The sequence below is a fragment of the Lepisma saccharinum genome, chromosome 27 (assembly GCF_977018435.1).
Source record: "Lepisma saccharinum chromosome 27, izLepSacc3.1, whole genome shotgun sequence".
Taxonomy (NCBI): Eukaryota; Metazoa; Arthropoda; class Insecta; order Zygentoma; family Lepismatidae; genus Lepisma; species Lepisma saccharinum.
Genome location: NC_139255.1, coordinates 4,252,589 through 4,273,933, shown reverse-complemented (window position 1 = coordinate 4,273,933; position 21,345 = coordinate 4,252,589). Strand labels below are relative to the sequence as shown.

The following is a 21,345-nucleotide window of genomic DNA, read 5'->3' as shown; positions in this document are numbered from 1 at the left end:
GAATTGTTCCACACCTCCACAGCTAGGCTTTCCCTTATACAGCGCGCTCTATTCCACAGGCTGCCCCAGTTCTACAATAAACTACCCACAAACATTCCCTAAAAATGAATATGTAAATCTTTCTTTGTTTCCTTGTTTATGCCTTATGTTTATATTTAACTTTTCTTGTTTTTACCTTAAACCATCTCGACTTGTTCTTGTTATTTGTTAGAGTTTTCAGTGTAAAATGGACTTATAAGTGCTGTAACTGAAACTTTGATTAAATAAATAAATAAATAAATAAATAAATAACAATATTAATGAATATTATTAATTTAATATTACAGTTATTTAAATTTGTTCTTATTATTAGAAGAAGGTACCAACATCATAGGCGTGCGCAGACCCTCTGATAAGGGGGGGCAAAAGCCTTGAAAATTAAATCAGATCGGGAAAGAAAAACTCATTTTATATCACTGTTTTAGTTTTTTGTATTGATGTGATATATATATGCGTATGTTCGCGCGCGTGTATATTATATATACAGTATATATATACCTAGGTATTAACATATTATTTAAATACATTACGTAATCTATTTGTCCGCCTCTTAACAAACCAACAGCAAAAATTATATGAATTGTCTCTGAAATGTGAGCGCTGGTTTTCCTCCAAACCAAACTGTTATAGCAGCAACTGCGAAACTGCGAAGCGAGAAAGAAAATTTTGCGATCCAAATTTTTGAAAGTTGAAAACAGTATTGATTTAATAGGGCGCAAAACATTTCATGGGACGCCATGGCATTCTCTTTTACAATTTTTCTCATCAGATTGTTCGGCGCCCAGGGCCAACTCCTGCTACTTCCTATCTACGGCTCGGAAGTTGACAAGACTGCAAGAAAAGCAGGTACCGCGAGCGAAGCGAGAAAGAAAATTTTACGAAATGTATTTTTATTTGTATAAAATTTAAAGTCGAGGGGACAATTGCCCCTCTGTGCCTCCCTGCAGCTGATCCTGGCCGTCTGGAAGAAATAATGCAAGATGGACGTGAAAACTAATTCCGTCTTGGGTATCCTTTTGTCCTGCTATTACTAGATTCTGTTAGTCTTGCTTTCTTTTGCTTAATGTATGCCCCCCCCCCTATAATTGATTTTCGTCCAAGGTTGGAAAAAGGCAAAAGGCAATGCCCCCCCTGTCCCCTTCTGGTTGCACCGTTTCCTTTTAGAGTATAATATTGTTTTATTGTACAGTAGATGCATTTCGACCGAAACAAGAGAAAAACTTTTTTTTTCATTATAAAACTTTCATAAAAGATCATTACAATGCTCAAATACATTTTCTACTTCAGGAAGATGTTACCTTATTGATGAATGAACACCCATACCCAAGCTGGGATTCGAACCCAGGACCTCTGGCGTCGTAGCGCGATGTGCTAACCACTCCGCCACGGGGTCAGCTTTTCTGATTGTAGTTTCTCATTCGAGTATTTGCAATGAACATAATTGTCAGCGATGTTTTCTCAATCCTTTCATCGTTACACCTATTTTTGTTATTGAAAACATACGAGAGGCAAAAATACGACATTAAGGAATTAAAAGACTGCAGAAACTACCTAACTCTTAAATGTTAAGAATTGGAAAGATTATAAGTGAACCTTCCCGCCTCGGTTAGCAGTAATAATGATGCTTTGTAATCGAGCGGTCACGAGTTCGATCCACGGTTAGGCAGATTTGATTAAGTGGCTCGAATTCCACTATAGGCTGTAGGTTTTGTCCCGATTAGCCTTTATGCAACTAAACATTGCAATTCAGTGCAAAAATCAGCAAGTTTGGGCAGTTTTATTCCTTGTAAGCCTAAGTCTACACGTTAATAAATTCTTATTTATGACGTTGGAAAATAATTTATGCCGAGTGGCCAATTAATATTCCATGGAGAAGAATCAGATGTGAAACACATTTAAAACTATTGGTAGTTATTTTCACTACTAATCACTTCTGCCCAGTGCGAGAGCTGCAACTGTATCCATTGATTTATGTCAATGATATTGATAGTCAATGCTTTTGTCTCCTACTGTAGGTGAATTTGCACTGAAAATATGTTTGTTCTCTCAGTGTTACCTTCGCAATAGAATTGGTAACATCCTCCAACTTATAAAAAATAATTTTTCACACTCGTTCCAAAAATAGTGACATGATTTACATAGGATAATAATTGTAAACATTTAGCTTCGTAGGCATCGTATTATCATCATCGTTTGACCCTCCAGCAACCAAACAGCAATCCTACAGCCACTGAACACATCCACCTACCAGATAGGCAGCAGAGTATCTTTAAAATTTTTTGGCAAGTTTGGAGACATGTGATTTAACAATCACACAATCAATGTCCGTTGTTGATCCATGCAGATCTGCAGCTGCCACCTCCAACCACGATTTTACGTACAACACGTTGTAATAATCTTGCGATCTTATAAAAGCAAGAAATGTACTTGAACATTGCAATGGCCTTGCCCTAAGGGAAGTTTTATAATGGAAAATATTACGTAAGATAGCTTCTAGTTCTTTTATTTTCGATCGAAAGGCGTCTACCGTACTATAAAAATCTGGGGGCTACAGGGAGCTTAGATCTGTTGTGGGGGTTTCATCCCCCTCTAACCTCTTTGTAGCGCCGTCCCTGGCTCTATGTATTTTGTCCAATCATGGACGTCCGCAGGATTTTTTCCAGGGAGGGGCAAGGAAGGTATTTTTTCCAGGGGGGCAAACAAGTCACGTTTTCCCCCAAAAGAGTGTTGTTCCCTAAAAAACATTGCTCAAATTTGACACTCACAGACATCCGCGCCCAAGCCGGAATTCGAACCCAGGAGCCCTGGCGTCGTAGCGCGATGTGCTAACCACTCCCCCACGGTGGCCGGACCCAGAAAGTTGAAAGTGAATGAAATTTTTATGGTGTGTTTTGTAGGGTCATTATCAATAGTAAGTCTGTCATATTATTCCACTAAATAATGTCTTTGGAAAAGAAAAAAAAAGAACATGTAATAATGTATTTTATTTTACATAAGACCTATGCCTAAAAGTAATTTTGTATATGATGACACAGAACTATCTAATGTTGTGATTTATCTTTGGGTCTGACTAATCCAATATATATATAGCCCCAATCCCACCACTCACTGACATAAATGTTCTCCATGAAGGAAGCCCCGGAGGCGAAAAATGCCCGATTACGACCCCCCATGAAATTGTCCCAAAAGGCCGAGAAAATTAAAAAATCGCTCAATCGGCCCTTCCTTAAGGGTGAAAATGCCCTTTTCTCACGTCCTTAGCAACCGTTGCCACGGAAATTTTTTGCAGCACACATTGTTTCCTTCAATTCTTAATTGTCTAGCTACATTATATTTCTCACAGATCAATAGCACACAGATGAATGAACTCATGACTTTGAAAAGGTGCCTGAAACAAGGGTGACATCTACATAATAAGGAGTTTCAGCCCAGATACAATTCCGTATATATTGTTATACTCAATGCGTAAATATCTACATCGTGCTTGTTTTAACTAAATGTTTAGGGGGTATAATGACATGCAATTCCTTAGAGCTTGCCGTGCCTGTTGTTGTCCATGGAAACGGACGTTGCTAGGGAACTTACAGAATGTTTATTTTCACCCCGAAAACTAATGTAAGGGAATTATGCTAGACTCTTCGAATTTCAAAATGCGAGTATCAGAATTTATTACAGAGGCAAGGTAGGCAAAAGAGGGGAATTACGGAAAACAGTTATTATCCAATTACGTTCAAAAATGTGAAAATGACAAAGAAGTAAATATAACATTTTCAATTTAGTGTCGCAATTTAATTCGTAAATGCAAAACATCCAACTAATTATCTTTAAACGGTTATTACTTACTCAGTTCATTATTTTGAATATTTGTACCTTATTAGAGCCCATACACACATAAAGTTACTTTCTAAACTTTTCAAACTTATACATATGTTCCCCATCATCCAATACAACATGCAGACATTTTCAAAGTCATTAAGATCTATGAAGAACCCCATCTATAACATGATTGCGACCACAACGTGGCCGAAGGTCACGCATACGAGCGTACAAGACGTGGCCAAAGGCCACGTCGAAAGTACGCGAGTATATATATGTAATTGGTGAAAAATTACGCAGTAAAGTATTAAGTAAATATATTTTATCCCCCTACTCACAAATCATGAAAGGAGTCAAATTCGAAATTAAATTGAACGGACGTTCAAAATGTTTAAAAATAGCACTATTTCCATAACAGATCATAAAGTATTTTTTACCATTGACCCTCAGAAATATATCAAACTGACAATGAACGTTCATTTAACTTATTTATGATCGACAGCTAAAAAGTCATTCATTTGCGTGACTGATTGATAATCCACCACAAGATAGAATTTATACAATATTTACCTAAAAACTTTGGGTAAAGTCACCTTCACCCTAAAAAAAATCCCTTGGTAATGGACTTTCGTGTTCTCACAAAAAAAAGTTATAATTTGGCACAATTTTTCTTTTGTAGGCAAACCTTTTGTAAAGGTGTACTTCAGTCTGTGCAACCAGCCCTTCCCATTTGTGAACAATATACTGGGGAAATCCTCCGTCCTTCACTGTTGTCATTGCACTACAACCCCATCGTGATTTAGCGTAGTGAAGAACTGTTTACAAGCATCGCCCAAACCATTGATTCTCCCCCAAAACCTTTCCATTGCCTTCTTTTTCTTTTCCTAGCTCTCAGCATGCGGTTTTCTTGGAAGACTGGCCGATTGTGAAAGAAAAAAGGGACGACGGCGGAGGAGTGTGGAGGGGGGGGGGGCGGGGTTCAGCGCGAGCGGTACAGAGGGGGAAATGGCTAGCGCGACCAGCTTAGAAAAGTCGAAGTTAAAATTTACATACATTGCTCTGTACGTCGAAAAACTACAGACATTCTAAAGAAAATTATGTAAAATCAGTTTCATTTTTTTGCTGTAGAAGAACAGTTGAAGCTTTCTTGTGCTTTAAAATGTTGATTTAAGTTATTACATACAATTGGCGAGCAAGTGAATTTTACGAAATTGAGATAAGGAAAACTACGTAATAAATAATGTATTTAAAAAAAGGCTTAACGACATAACTAATTTCATATTTGATCTTTAACTCAGTAAAATTTACATGCCACACACTTGACTGTTCGAGAACCTATTTTTTAGGTATCGTCACCAGCGGTGATACGGGCTCTTAACGGAAATTGTTAGTTTTTGTACCAGAAATGCAAAAATAATCATATGAGGTGAAAATGATGTGTAAAATTCAAGATTTCCGGAGATTAGGGAAATTTCGAACATTTCCTAGTCAGGAAATTGGAAATTTTTCCAATCTTGAATGTAGGGATTTAAAAAAATTCCCATCCTGACCCCAAATTCTGTCTGGCACACCCCTAACCATAACTTGTTTAACGCGTTAAACTTGTGTGACTTTCGGAATGTGTCCATTGAGAAGCTGTTGAAACTGAAATGGATGGAAAATGTTGAGGAATTCTACAATCTAGTGATAGATTACCCAGGCTGGGATTCGAAGGAGGAACCTCTGATATCTTAGCTCTGTGCAAAACACCCTTGACACAGAGGTCAACACTATCGTACACTCTATTGATGTAAGTGCCGATTAGTAATTCATACCACTATTTATTGCATCTTGAGAATGCTGATAAACATTTTAAAATAATTTTGTCTAGAGACCAATCGATGTTACGAGTTTTGAAACAAATGCTAAACATTTCCATTGACACAATATTAAGCAGTTAGATACTAATGAAAAATAAAAAAAAATAGTTTTGCAGGTTAGGTGGTAGAACAGCCACAGGCTGAACTTCAACCACGAGGACTTTTCCAACTTGTTTGATAAAATCTGTGTTCTTGTAGTTTTCAATGCACTTCACTGTTCATGCGATAAATTACACAATGCAGTGGTAATTAAGAAATGGTATATTTGAGTTTTGTGAAGCTGCGTCATTCAATATTGCATATTGTAGCATCATGCAGCATGAGCATGAAGAACCGGGTAGATTTGTTGTCTGCATCTGAAGGCAGGAAGTGTCACGAGACCGTTAGAACCAATCAAGTTGTTCTGTACGCCAGCGTTCAAGAGAGCTTTTTGTGCATGCTGTAGAGATCCAAGCTTTCCCTCCAGGCAGGCAGAGTCCTGTATGCCAAACCTATCCGGTGTTCAGCCAGCTGAGGCGTTAGAAAAATGCTACAACGAGAGCTGTTAGTGGAGCGCTGTAAGCGGATCACGAAAAATAGATATTATAATGCCAGGAAGCTCAAATATGTATACGATTAGTTAAGTTTTACTTTATATTTACAGCATTTATGCATTTTTAAAATTTTAAATCAGGGATCGCTGGGCGTACTATAGTAAGAATCACGAACCTTCCGACCTTCTGTAAACAACCGTCTCACTTCGAGTAACGTATCACTCCGCGCCAGCTGTTCGTGAATGGTGCGGCCATCATATGCTGCTCACTGGCAACCTTTAATTTTACGTAACATGGAAAAACGTATTCTTATTTTAACTGATAATCTACACATTGAAGTATAATACATTTTCTACAAGTGTTTAAATACGTGTTCTTGTTCAAGAATGAACATATTTTTCTACGCCAAAAGTTCCATTTATCTGACACTGGGTTAACAGATCCCCCTTCCCCCTCCTCTCTTAGTATGACAGCGCCAAAGTTATACAAGAGAAAGAGAGAGAGAGAGAGATAGATATTCGTTTCAGTAATTCAAGCCATTTGGTTTTATTTCCACCAAATTATTGCCCAACATTGTTGACATGTGGAGTATTGTTTTCTCCTTTGTGCAACAAATATACCGCCAGTTTTAGCAGAAGCTAAACAAAGATAACCCGGGGAATAAAAAGAGATTGTTTATCTTTCTCTCGGTTTCTTGTACACTACAAAACAAGAAGACGATAATAAGCACATTATTTACGCACGTCTCATGCAAGTAATGTATTTTCTTACCTTGATTCAGTACTTCCTTTTTGAACTTGAGGCATTTTCGGCGCTAGACATCATCCTGTCAGAGTACGGTCTGTCAAATTTGCTTGCCGAAAAGGAACTCAACGTGGCACAAGAGGCGATATAAAGCCGACTGCTAAAATTGGGGAGATCGTCATCAATCATCACTATCAACATCTTCTCCACAGTGGACAGGACGGCTCTTTGATTGAAAGAATACGAAAGCACCTAGCATTGTATTGCGCTTATCTCAAAATCGGTGTACTTGTTTATACGAGCAACAACGTGTTTTTTTTTTTCGCGGGACTCACAACTTGACCGGTCATTTTCCTTTCTTTCACCACACCGAAAACACAAAGACGCAGACACACAATTACACTTGGACACCAACTTCACTGCTTGCTCAGGCAGGATAACACCTACACAACGTCACATAAACGTTTAGAACAACGTGCTTCTTGCCACTTTTCAAACGGCTGTATTTCCGAAAGACTACTCTGAAAACACGGGAGACCTTCCTGCACGCATGGAAGTCGCCATGTTCGAAACTGGCGCTATTTTCTTACTGTTCACGTGATCGATTGTAATTTATACAATAACCACGTACTATTATTATAGACAGAAACCTTTAATGAAAATATATTTTAAAATGTATAATCCAATGTAATTTACATGTTTTTCTTCCATTAGCGTACTTTCATAGGACGGATTACATGATGCGGAAGAAATGTGTTATTATGCTGTTGCCAACCGCAATACTTCTCACTAAGTCAAGTACAGAAACGGAAGTGGTATGTGGATTGTCGGCATATGATAGTGTGATTTCACATTGCCAGTGACGATCCTCCGGGGATGGGGGAGGGGGTGGGACGCAGGAGTCGATCTATAATCCAGAGGTGTTCACCATCAGGATGGTGACATCCTCACACTCCGGAATACTTTTGCGGGTGAAGGAGGGCAGGCCGTAGGGTGAGGGAGGTTGATTTAAAATGAACACCTCACAACAAGAGAGAAGAAAAATGTGACAATATTTAAAAATTCACCCCCAAATATGCATTTCATTTTATATGTAGCGTACAATAAAATGTGATAAAAAACAAGGTAAAGTGCTCCCCTGTGCTTAGCATCACGCCATGAAGGCGTATAGGTGGTGTGGGGGTAAAGCCCCACACTTTCTTGATCCGGTCGTGAGTAGGGGGGATGTGATCAGCATCACGCCCCTGGCCGCCTTTACCCCCCAGGGTTTCCCCCAGGTACCTTTGTCATTCGACGCTGGGTGGGCACCGGAGCCGCTTCCAACGTTAGAAAAGTTACCGGATTTGAACCGGCCGGTGATCGAACTCGGAACCCCTGGCGTTGTAGCGCGCTGTGCTAACCACTCCGCCACGGAGGTCGACACCGATTGAGCTACTGCGGCCACACAATAAAATGTGACTGCCTCAAAATATTTCTGTATTCTACAGTCTTCTTTCCCCACTTTTATGCTTCTCTAAGTTTCCGTTTTAGTTTCCCTTGGTGTCTTTGCTGCGTAATTATTAATTTAGTCAATCAAATCATATGTATTAGCTTACTTTCATTATCTATAATAATAAATCATAACACTTTCCAACATCAAATAAATTTAATGAAGAAACCCCGGTTTCAAAACGTAATTTATCTCATGTGTCACATTCTTCTAGCAAGGTTTTTTTAGTAAAATATGAGAGAAAATTAATCCTTTGGTAGGGAATCATCTTATCTGGGGGATAAGATGTACATTTTGTATTTTTTTAATTTACCGTTGCTTTTCTTCCACTTTTGGCTAATCCCGACGATGAGAATGAGTGATCCTCAGATGAAATTGATGAAGGGACACTCACAAATAACACCCATGCCGGAATTCGAGACAGGGAACTTCGGTGATGAGTCTGAAAATCGGCCACCAGGCAAGATGTACATTTTTTAAACTTTTTTTTTTAACATACATTCAATAACTTTCAACAACAGGTCATCACTCAGTGATACACTGCTTATTCCGCATCTGTTGACAAATGGAATGTTTTTACACCTTGTAGGCTATGTGGATTATTTTTTTCCATAAGTTTGCAACACTGTTAGGGTACACGTGCTTTTGTTTACAGAAGGTCTTAAGTTCTATGATTCTCACTTTAGAACGGTACGCCACTGAAAACAATGTATACTGGATTCGAAATTATGTTATCCGGATAGGTACATGGGGAAAATAATTCCACAATGAGTACTTACTGTTTGACACCCAACTTTGAAAATGTAACTCATCGCAAACATTGCGAAATTGATCACAATCTCGAAGGTATGAAGAGAGGATCACAGTCGGCCACTAATAATGAAACATATATAGCAACTACGTTCATCCATCAGCACCACTTATTACTTTTATAAAAAGCGTAGAAGTAATTAAAAGTTAAAAATATTAAAACTGATTGACAACAAGACATATTGGATATTGGCCAAGAACAGAATAAAGGGGTGGGGGTGGTGCCCCCCAAGGCCCAGGATGCACCCTCCCCCCCCACACACACAAGTATAATTTTGTAAACATGCAATAATTGATTTTTGTTTGAATGTCGATAATTTGATTTCATTTTTTTTTAAATTAAATTTCCAAAGTACAAAAGTTTTGGACAAATAAAGCTTACAGTATTTTACTATTATCCAGTCAGTCGTAGCACAGGAACATATTACAAGCGAAACAAATCGTGCCTGAAATCATCCAACACTAAAACTGAAGTCCACAAGTCACAAGTTCCAAGTCAGACATTGTTTACAACTGGCGGAGATTCCAACAATCAAAAGGTGCATGACATTCAAAACCTTTCATTGTAGTTGAAATGTAAAAACCACGGCTCGCTGCATGTTTGCTAACATAATACATGTACATGCAAAACTGCTCAGGCTCACTGCCATTCTTAGTGTACTGAATCAACTTTATTCTTAATAGTTTGTCTGCTTGACTAACCTAGTATTAATGCCCCCCTCCCTTTGAAACTGATTCTAAAGCCATAAAAGGTGGTGTTTCATTTCAACCCAATTGCCAAGATCACAACTCATAACTAAAAATCAATAACAAGCCAATCAAATGAAACTATCCCCCCATTTTTGTGTGAAGATGTATAGTTGGTAGCTATACTATAAAATTTTGTCCCCCCCCAAAATACCATGATGCTTGTGCGTCATGAATCTCCTCTATGGACACCCCTGGGGGGAGCAGCAGAAGAATTGTAAATTAACAAACCGAGCTTTTAACATATTATTATCTAATTCCATGATATAATTTGTTTTAATGCTGTACATTACATTTTCCATTTTAATTTCAGATATGGTCAGTGTCATGTCCACTGATTGGCAAGTGCAGAAAAAAAGTTGGGATGAACGATTGAAACATATTCTTAAGACACCATTATTTACAGATTGCAAATTTAGAATTCAAGGTGGAAATCATGAAAAGGTAAGTTGCTTTTATAGTGTGTATAAAGTAACAACCCAAACAAAGAAACAAACATGGGCCAAACAGCCTGTTGAGGGCCAAGATATGTCGAGCATATTTTGTTGACTAACTGATCGTCAGCACATTAACTATAATATGATGCAAGCAGAATGTTCAACAATTGCTGAAAATACAGCATAGTGTTTTCGCGGCGAGTGGCAATCATTGTATTTTTGTACTATAGTACATCAAGGTCATGATACTTTATCAGTGTAGAAATGTAGTGACTGATTATTCTTCAACTTTAATTAGGTTTTCAGTGTGCAAAAATAAATAAAATTTTGTGCACTCAATATCAGTCCTATGTTCAGGACCTTAGGCACCATAAATTTGTTTCCCCCCTTCTTTATTTGTAGTCTATAATGTGACACTTGACATGGTGTCATGTTACTAAATGGAAGAGCTGTTTCAAAATAGCTTCTTTCAAAATTACTGTGGGGGGATAATTTTAGTTTGTTGTTGCACCTTAAGTTTGTAAAAATTCAGGCCTGCTAAATTCATAGCATGTCTAAAAACAAATGCAGCTAATGCTACCAACGGAGATCGTGAAGCTTTTCTATTTTGAGAATTGCAATATACTGTATAAACGTATGTTTGAACTGTCTAGTTCAGGGTGCGAAATCCACCCCCACCAACCGTCCTGCCCTCAAAAATCCCCCCCCCCACCAAAATTTTCGGTTGGGGAGAGTTTTTGTTGTAACAGCAAAAGATCAACAATTAGTTTTGACTTCAAATATGCACGGTAAGTCAAATAAAATGAAACAACGTTAATACAGTTATTATGACATAACTATTTACGATAGAAAATCAAACGAGTCATCAGTAGAAAGAGAAACTGGGAAAGTTTTAGTCCCACTTTGCGCTCTTATGCTGCTTTGCCATTCCTCCGCCAGGATCGCTGTTGTGGCAAAATGGCGAGTGACCAGCAGAAGGATTATTGTTTGTTAGAATAAGAAAAGTCTGAGTCGATCTCAATAGTGCAAAGACATTTCTGCATATGTATTGGTGGTAATCCACCACATTGGAAGAACATGTGGCTTCCTGGGGCAGTTGCAGCTCACGACTTGCACTGTGAGTGAATTTTCGTGGACGCCTTGCAAAGAGTTATCTAATTCTGTTCGCTGACTCATAGGGTACACTCGTCTGTCCAATGGTATTCTCTTTACACACAGGCTATATTCTCTTCAAATTGTTTGTACCGATGGTTCGTCCAAAACGGTGGTTTACTATCAAAATGTATGCAGAAATGTCTTTCCACCATTGTGATCGTTAACTCGGAACACACAATACACCTTCTGCTGGTCACTCGCCATTTTGCAACACTAGCGATCCTGGTGGAGGAATGGCAAAGCAGCATAAGAACGCAAAGTGGGACTAAAACTTCCACAGTTTTTCTTTCTATTGATGCCTTGTTTCATTTTCTATCATAAATAGTTATGTCATAATAACTGCATAAAGTTGTTTTATTCTTTTTGCCTTACCCTGTACTTTATTATGAATAATATTGAAAACCCTGTACTTTACTATGGATAATATTGAAATCGCACACTATCTTTTCAAGAGATCATTAAGGCTCGCTAGTAGGATAAACGCTTCGTTCTAGGCCACCCCCGAAATTTTGGTTTACTTTTATTGTGTATACCTATACAGTAATATACTCAAAATCGAACTTTGACTGTTACAAAAAGTGACACAATATAAGCGCAAAAAAAAGGTCAAAGCTCAAATTCCAATTTTCATAGTGCAAAATTGCTAATTTTCGAAAATCCCTCTATAACATTTGCTAAAATTTTATTTTTCAATAATTAAAGCGAAGTGCTAAGTTAAAAATAAGTGCTAAGTTACTTCCGGTCCACTTCCGGTCCACTTCCGGTTTACTTCCGGTCCACTTCCGGTCCACTTCCGGTTTACTTCCGGTCCACTTCCGGTTTACTTCCGGTCCACTTCCGGTCTACTTCCGGTCCACTTCCGGTCCACTTCCGGTTTACTTGACAGACACTTGTGGGTTACTGTGGTGTTTTCTGATTGGCTTACTGTTTCAGATGCGGTCCGCGCTTAGGCTATTTAAAGAGTTTTCGTATTACAAATCAGTTAATATTGTGAGAATAGTTGAAGAGTATAGAGGTGTTTTTCCAGTGCTCCTCAGTAGTCAGAGAAGGGGGTACGAGTAAATACCCTCATCTCCCCCCCCTCCCCAAAATCTAACAATTTCATAGTGAGCTCTCTTAGTGTAATTTAACTGAAAATCATGATTTTAGCTGATTTTACAAGTTTAAAAACTGAAAATGTGTTTTACGCAAGAGTTCAAATTCCAATTTTATTGTATAAGAATTCTTTTATAATTGCAGAAGTTCAAAAAAACACAATTCTACTACACTTGCCTGGTGCTGGGATGCACCTGCACTCCACAATATGTCTAAAAGTGTATCGAACTAGACGGGGCTAATAATTTCTTAATTGCAATTATTTTTCCAAAGGAACTTCTGCAACACAGAAATGTTGGCAAGAATTCTCATGTAACCTAGTTGTTTTTACTCAGACAAAATCAATAGTTTTGCATTCCAAATATTCCCCTAGTGTGTATGTGTGTAGATGTGACGTCGACTTGTTAAAAATGTGACGTCAATAATACTAGCTTGGATATGTCATGGCCTTTTTTTTTCTCTATAAAAAAGAGAGAGAGAGAGAGAGAGAGAGAGAGAGAGGGTCATGTAACTGGTGATTTTCTTGGCTAAGGGGAATTTCCTGAGAATTCTTTCTATTACAAATATTCTTGTATATCCCTGTTCGGATCTCCAGGTAGGGACTATTTTGAGAGGTCCCTGGACTAAGGATAAGATCTATGTTAGGAATAAGGATATTAAATTAGGCACCTGGAATGTTCTGAGTTTTTACCGGCCTGGGGCATTTCAGTGTACAGTTAATATGATAGTAAAGTATAAATTAGATGTAGTAGCTGTCCAGGAAGTTAGGTGGCCAGGAGAAGGGAATTGTAAAACTAGAAATTATACTTTTTTCTATGGTGGTACTGAAAATCATAATTTTGGAACAGGCTTTTTCATAAATAATAGAATTATCTCGGCTCTTAAAACAGTAGAATTTATTAATGATAGGATATCATATGCAGTTTTACAGGGTAGGTGGTGTAAAATTATTTTAATAAACATACATGCACCAACGGAAGATAAAGATGATAATACTAAAGATGATTTTTATGCAGAGTTAGAACAGATCTTTTATAAATTTTCTCAGTATGATATGAAAATTCTGTTAGGTGACTGTAATGCACAGATTGGTAAAAAAGAGATATTTAAACACATGATTGGTAAAGAAAGTCTTCATGAATTAAGTAATGATAATGGTATAAGATTGGTTACTTTTGCAACCTCAAAGAATTTAATTGTGAAAAGTACTACTTTTAAACATAAAAATATCCATAAATATAACTGGTCTTCTCCAGACGGTAAAACTCATAATCAGATAGATCATATTCTTATTGATAAGAGAAGACATACTAGTATAATTGATGTTCGTACACATAGAGGTGCTGAGTGTGTCAGTGACCATTATTTAGTAATTGCTAAATTAAGAGAAAGACTCTCGGTGATAAATCATAAGCAACAAAATCTAAAAGTTCTAAAATTTAATACAGGAAAGTTTACTGATGAAAGAATTAAGAAAGATTACCAAATTAAACTGTCAAATAGATTTGATGTTTTGCAGGATTTAAATGATGATGAAAATATAAATGAGACAGATGTAAATAAGAATTGGGAGCACATACGTAATGCAATAGAATCAGCAGCTAAAGAAAGTATAGGATACCATAAACCAAGAAAGAGTAAGCCATGATTTGATAATGAATGTCATAATCTAATAGAAATAAGAAATTAGGCTAGACTTAGGTGGTTAAATAACTCGGATGATACAAATCTAAACAATTATAATAGAATAAAGCGAGAAGTTAATCGCACGTCAAGAAGTAAAAAAAAGAGATTACTTGAAAAGCAAAATTAACGAAATTGAAACAAACAGCAAAAATAAAAATATCAGAGATTTATATAAAGGTGTAAATGAGTTTAGAAAGGGGTGGCAACTTAAAGTAAACTTGATAAAAGATAAAGACGGTGATTTTCTAGCTAACCCAAGCGATATTCTAAATACATAGAAGAACTACTTTAATGACTTTTTAAATGTCCATGTAGGAGATAAATTAGAAATAAATGAAGTACACACAGCAGAATTTTTTTTTAGTTCCAGAACCTATCTTGACTGAAGCTAAAGATGCTATTAAAAGGCTAAAGAATAACAAAGCACCTGGCATTGATTTAATACCAGCTGAGTTAATTAAATATGGTGGAAATTCATTAATATGTCAAATTCATAAATTAATTTGTTTAATATGGAATAAAACAGAAATCCCTCAACAGTGGAAAGAATTCATAATTGTTCCTGTGATAAAATGAACTGCAGTAATTATCGTGGAATTTCTCTACTCTCAACAACATATAAAATATTATATAACATTCTTTTAACAAGACTAACCCCATATACTAATGAAATAATATATGTGATTATGGATGTGGATTTAAACGTAACCGATCAATTTTTTTACATCGAACAGATATTTGAGAAAAGTGGGAATATAATCAAAATGTCCCATTAGCTATTCATTTATTTTTTTTTTTAAAAAATGCATATGATTCCATTAAAAGAGATTTAAAATACCTATAAATCTTGTTAATATGTATAACAAAATGTACAATTCATGATATATTATAAAAGAAAGATGTATCATATTTATTGCTTTTTAATTTTGCCTTAGAATATGTAGTTAGGAAGGTAAAAAAACTAACGAAGTAATGTGACTCAACTGTTAGCATATGCAGATGATGTAAATACAATTAGGAATAATGTTAACATATTTTTTAAAGCAGCAAAGAGAAAAGTACAAATCTAAACTAACTTGTTTAATCTAATTTTTAAATTTAAGTAATACTTACAAATGAAAATGATATTAAAGAAGAAATGAAAAAAGAAAGCTTAATGCATGTTATTTTTCTCTATCTTCTTGTTTAATATCTAAGATACTAAATATTAAAATATACAATAACAGTAATTGTGCCTGTGGATGCGAAAACTTGATCCCTTGCACGAATGAGAAAAGAATAAAGGAGATTTTACAGGAATCTTGTTGGGGAAACCTGATGGTAAAGGACCAAAATGAAGATGGAGATGGATCTAAAAAAATCGGTAAAAATTGGAATAGAATATATATAAATTTTGCTCAAGATAAGTACAAATTGAACTGTAACCACGAATTTTCAGAATCAAGAGGGCTAGAGAATTAATTAATTAATTAATATTTAATGTAATAAAGGTAGTAATATAGTATTCTTATTGAGAAGAGAATTTCTACAAAACTTATTATCCTCGTATGTAAAATATTAAACGTTAAAACGTTTCGGTAAACGTTCTTATACGTTCTTAAACGTTTCAACGTTTATATAAGAACGATAAAACGTACTGTGATACTCATCTTTACGATTAGTCAAACATGTCAAATGTAACTGCTATTAGTAAACATACGAGGATTATAAATTTTAAATCTCTTTTAATCGAATCATATGCATTTTTTTAAAAAAATAAATGAATAGCTAATGGGACATTTTGATTATATTCCCACTTTTCTCAAATATCTGTTCGATGTGAAAAAATTGATCGGTTACGTTTAAATCCACATCCATAATCACATATATTATTTCATTAGTATATGGGGTTAGTCTTGTTAAAAGAATGTTATATAATATTTTATATGTTGTTGAGAGTAGAGAAATTCCACGATAATTACTGCAGTTCATTTTATCACAGGAACAATTATGAATTCTTTCCACTGTTGAGGGATTTCTGTTTTATTCCATATTAAACAAATTAATTTATGAATTTGACATATTAATGAATTTCCACCATATTTAATTAACTCAGCTGGTATTAAATCAATGCCAGGTGCTTTGTTATTCTTTAGCCTTTTAATAGCATCTTTAACTTCAGTCAAGTTAGGTTCTGGAACTAAAGGTTCTGCTGTGTGGACTTCATTTACTTCTGATTTATCTCCTACGTAGACATTTAAAAGGTCATTAAAGTAGTTCTTCCATCTATTTAGAATATCGCTTGGGTCAGCTAGAAAATCTCCGTCTTTATCTTTTATCAAGTTTACTTTAGGTTGCCACCCCTTTCTAAATTCATTTATACCTTTATATAAATCTCTGATATTCTTATTTTTGCTGTTTGTTTCAATTTCGTTAATTTTGCTTTTCAAGTAATCTCTTTTTTTACTTCTAAACGTGCGGTTAACTTCTCGCTTTATTCTATTATAATTGCTTAGATTTGTATCATCCGAGTTATTTAACCACCTAAGTCTAGCCTAATTTCTTATTTCTATTAGATTATGACATTCATTATCAAATCATGGCTTACTCTTTCTTGGTTTATGGTATCCTATACTTTCTTTAGCTGCTGATTCTATTGCATTACGTATGTGCTCCCAATTCTTATTTACATCTGTCTCATTTATATTTTCATCATCATTTAAATCCTGCAAAACATCAAATCTATTTGACAGTTTAATTTGGTAATCTTTCTTAATTCTTTCATCAGTAAACTTTCCTGTATTAAATTTTAGAACTTTTAGATTTTGTTGCTTATGATTTATCACCGAGAGTCTTTCTCTTAATTTAGCAATTACTAAATAATGGTCACTGACACACTCAGCACCTCTATGTGTACGAACATCAATTATACTAGTATGTCTTCTCTTATCAATAAGAATATGATCTATCTGATTATGAGTTTTACCGTCTGGAGAAGACCAGTTATATTTATGGATATTTTTATGTTTAAAAGTAGTACTTTTCACAATTAAATTCTTTGAGGTTGCAAAAGTAACCAATCTTATACCATTATCATTACTTAATTCATGAAGACTTTCTTTACCAATCATGTGTTTAAATATCTCTTTTTTACCAATCTGTGCATTACAGTCACCTAACAGAATTTTCATATCATACTGAGAAAATTTATAAAAGATCTGTTCTAACTCTGCATAAAAATCATCTTTAGTATTATCATCTTTATCTTCCGTTGGTGCATGTATGTTTATTAAAATAATTTTACACCACCTACCCTGTAAAACTGCATATGATATCCTATCATTAATAAATTCTACTGTTTTAAGAGCCGAGATAATTCTATTATTTATGAAAAAGCCTGTTCCAAAATTATGATTTTCAGTACCACCATAGAAAAAAGTATAATTTCTAGTTTTACAATTCCCTTCTCCTGGCCACCTAACTTCCTGGACAGCTACTACATCTAATTTATACTTTACTATCATATTAACTGTACACTGAAATGCCCCAGGCCGGTAAAAACTCAGAACATTCCAGGTGCCTAATTTAATATCCTTATTCCTAACATAGATCTTATCCTTAGTCCAGGGACCTCTCAAAATAGTCCCTACCTGGAGATCCGAACAGGGATATACAAGAATATTTGTAATAGAAAGAATTCTCAGGAAATTCCCCTTAGCCAAGAAAATCACCAGTTACATGACCCTCTCTCTCTCTCTCTCTCTCTCTCTCTCTCTCTCTCTTTTTTATAGAGAAAAAAAAAGGCCATGACATATCCAAGCTAGTATTATTGACGTCACATTTTTAACAAGTCGACGTCACATCTACACACATACACACTAGGGGAATATTTGGAATGCAAAACTATTGATTTTGTCTGAGTAAAAACAACTAGGTTACATGAGAATTCTTGCCAACATTTCTGTGTTGCAGAAGTTCCTTTGGAAAAATAATTGCAATTAAGAAATTATTAGCCCCGTCTAGTTCGATACACTTTTAGACATATTGTGGAGTGCAGGTGCATCCCAGCACCAGGCAAGTGTAGTAGAATTGTGTTTTTTTTAAACTTCTGCAATTATAAAAGAATTCTTATACAATAAAATTGGAATTTGAACTCTTGCGTAAAACACATTTTCAGTTTTTAAACTTGTAAAATCAGCTAAAATCATGATTTTCAGTTAAATTACACTAAGAGAGCTCACTATGAAATTGTTAGATTTTGGGGAGGGGGGGGAGATGAGGGTATTTACTCGTACCCCCTTCTCTGACTACTGAGGAGCACTGGAAAAACACCTCTATACTCTTCAACTATTCTCACAATATTAACTGATTTGTAATACGAAAACTCTTTAAATAGCCTAAGCGCGGACCGCATCTGAAACAGTAAGCCAATCAGAAAACACCACAGTAACCCACAAGTGTCTGTCAAGTAAACCGGAAGTGGACCGGAAGTGGACCGGAAGTAGACCGGAAGTGGACCGGAAGTAAACCGGAAGTGGACCGGAAGTAAACCGGAAGTGGACCGGAAGTGGACCGGAAGTGGACCGGAACTAACTTAGCACTTATTTTTAACTTAGCACTTCGCTTTATTTATTGAAAAATAAAATTTTAGCAAATGTTATAGAGGGATTTTCGAAAATTAGCAATTTTGCACTATGAAAATTGGAATTTGAGCTTTGACTTTTTTTTGCGCTTGTATTGTGTCACTTTTTGTAACAGTCAAAGTTCGATTTTGAGTATATTACTGTATAGGTATACACAATAAAAGTAAACCAAAATTTCGGGGGTGGCCTAGAACGAAGCGTTTACCCTACTCTCGCTTTAGACGATAGCATTTTTCTTTGCATTTATGCCATGACCAAAGAGCTACCGTGTAAAGTGAGAAATGTTATGGCATTCCATGGCATATCAGATGTCATGACATATTTCATGGCATTTCTCAAAGATAGAACCGGCTCTATTTCCGTAGCATTTTTTGTAGCATAATCAACCAAAGCGACCTCATGGTCACGAGTGAAAATGTAATTACGGTCGCATGAGATGTAAACAACGTATCACTTTACACTTTTAAACGGCGATAACTATTCAACCGAGAAGAATAACATTTCATATAAGACGTTATTAGGTACAAAACAATGGCGCTGCTTAAATACATATTTTACAACGTTTACTTTACACGTATGGAAGAATATTTTAGTTATTTAAAATTTAAACACAGTGCACTCAGCACAGGTGGGGTAACTCGACGTGCCTTTCATGCTGTACATGTTATACATTGTAATCGCAAAAGCTTGCCGAAAAGTTGCATGAAACGTTTTCTTGTAAAAGTACTATCTGCTATAAGATTTTTGGAATCATTTACATAGCTTGTATGCTAGCAAAAATGCTAAAGGAAATGCTTTCGCCTAAAGCCAGCGTAACAGATCTAAACCAATCACAATATATTGTAGAGATATGGAGATTATTAAACCGAGAAAACCTCGTCATGGTAATATTCACGCTTGTTTATTTCCTGGAATTGTCCGACCAGCGGGTGATCCCAAGAATGCGCTAACTTAGTAACTTCCGTTAAACAAGGAACTGAAAGGCAAACGCGTGGATCAAAACAAGATCTAGCGCGTTCGAAAGGTTTAACAACCTTTCGAAGCCTAAGATGATAAAAGGGAGCTCACTCCCTGAGCTCGCTCTCATTTGAACTACGCTTATCATCGACGCTGCTCTTTGGATTTTGACGCTCATTTGAACTACACTTATCATCGACGCTCACATGGATAATTAGTCTCTGATTACTCTACAACACACTAACACTACTGAACTACGACGATGGAACACGGAGTTACGGCTGCCTAGCATGCTACGAGTCGCAAGGGATTGCTCGGTTTGGTGAGCCAAGGGTCGAAGGATAGAACCTTGGCACCTGTCACAATTCGGTCTGCAAGAAGCATCTGGACAAGGACATCACACACCTACCAGGTATGAACAAGCGTGAATAACCTTTACATCAACTTTCCATATCTCTACCCTCCTAATCGGAGCAGGTTCAGCCAACAGATACAATTAAGCTCTACCTAAATGAATAATTGAAACTTCCCTGTGACCTCAGATCCCAGGTAAAACGGGATTACAACATGGTGGAGGTGCTTCAGGCCCTTTGCGCAATTGAGTACCCTTCTGTACGAATTGCTTTCAATTAAATTAGTCTCCCCCCTCCCACTTTGGGAGCATTTTTTTTAAAGTAAATTTTTAGTAATTCCAACTCATACCCCCACAGTACGCTTAAGATGCGTCAGACCCAGTGCTAATTTTGTATATTACCCTATGGAATACAACCCCTCTTTTCTCTTTTTATGCCGAGTCCCCCCCCAACAAAATCTAGTTCTTCTGCATAACATTCACTCTGGACGTATTTGAGCATCATTCACACAGGAATGAGAACACTTGCTTATATTTATTTGACAAGCGATATATTAATGACATAAATAACTGCATACCCATACTTTCATTTGTTCTTTGGTCAGCACGACGAACTTTCGTTTATGAATACGTCATAGATAGCATTGCACGAACACCTAGATTCCTCCCTCGACCAAATCATAGAGTTAGCTACTGCAATCACGGCAAATCCAATAAATTCACGACCTTTATCTCCAGTCCCCTCCCCTCCGCTAACACGGTTAAGGTCTGCTAATAGAAACACCCAACAAAAACCGACCCCAGCCCTTAGCAAGTACTCCAGCCCACGTCCCTACTAACTCTAACAATACTAATAGCCCTGATAACGTAACTGTAGAAATTCCCCCCATTAACATGGCCACCCCAATCCCAACTGCGTTGTACCCGGCACCATTTAGCGGGAATGACCCAAAAGACATTGACCCATTTTTCCTCAAGTTTCAAAATGTAGTACACGCCGCGGG

The 21,345-nt window shown here is 36.4% G+C and overlaps 1 protein-coding gene across 1 annotated transcript in view; it reads left to right on the top strand.

The window, feature by feature from the left end:
• Positions 1-21,345, top strand: part of LOC145980055 (BTB/POZ domain-containing protein 6-like) — a 62,535-nt gene that overhangs the window by 20,445 nt on the left and 20,745 nt on the right. Inside the window, exon 2 of the mRNA XM_083113044.1 lies at positions 10,351-10,481. Within this exon, the coding sequence (XP_082969170.1) occupies positions 10,353-10,481 (129 nt within the window). The 5' untranslated portion in view covers positions 10,351-10,352. The remainder of the gene's footprint in view (positions 1-10,350; positions 10,482-21,345) is intronic.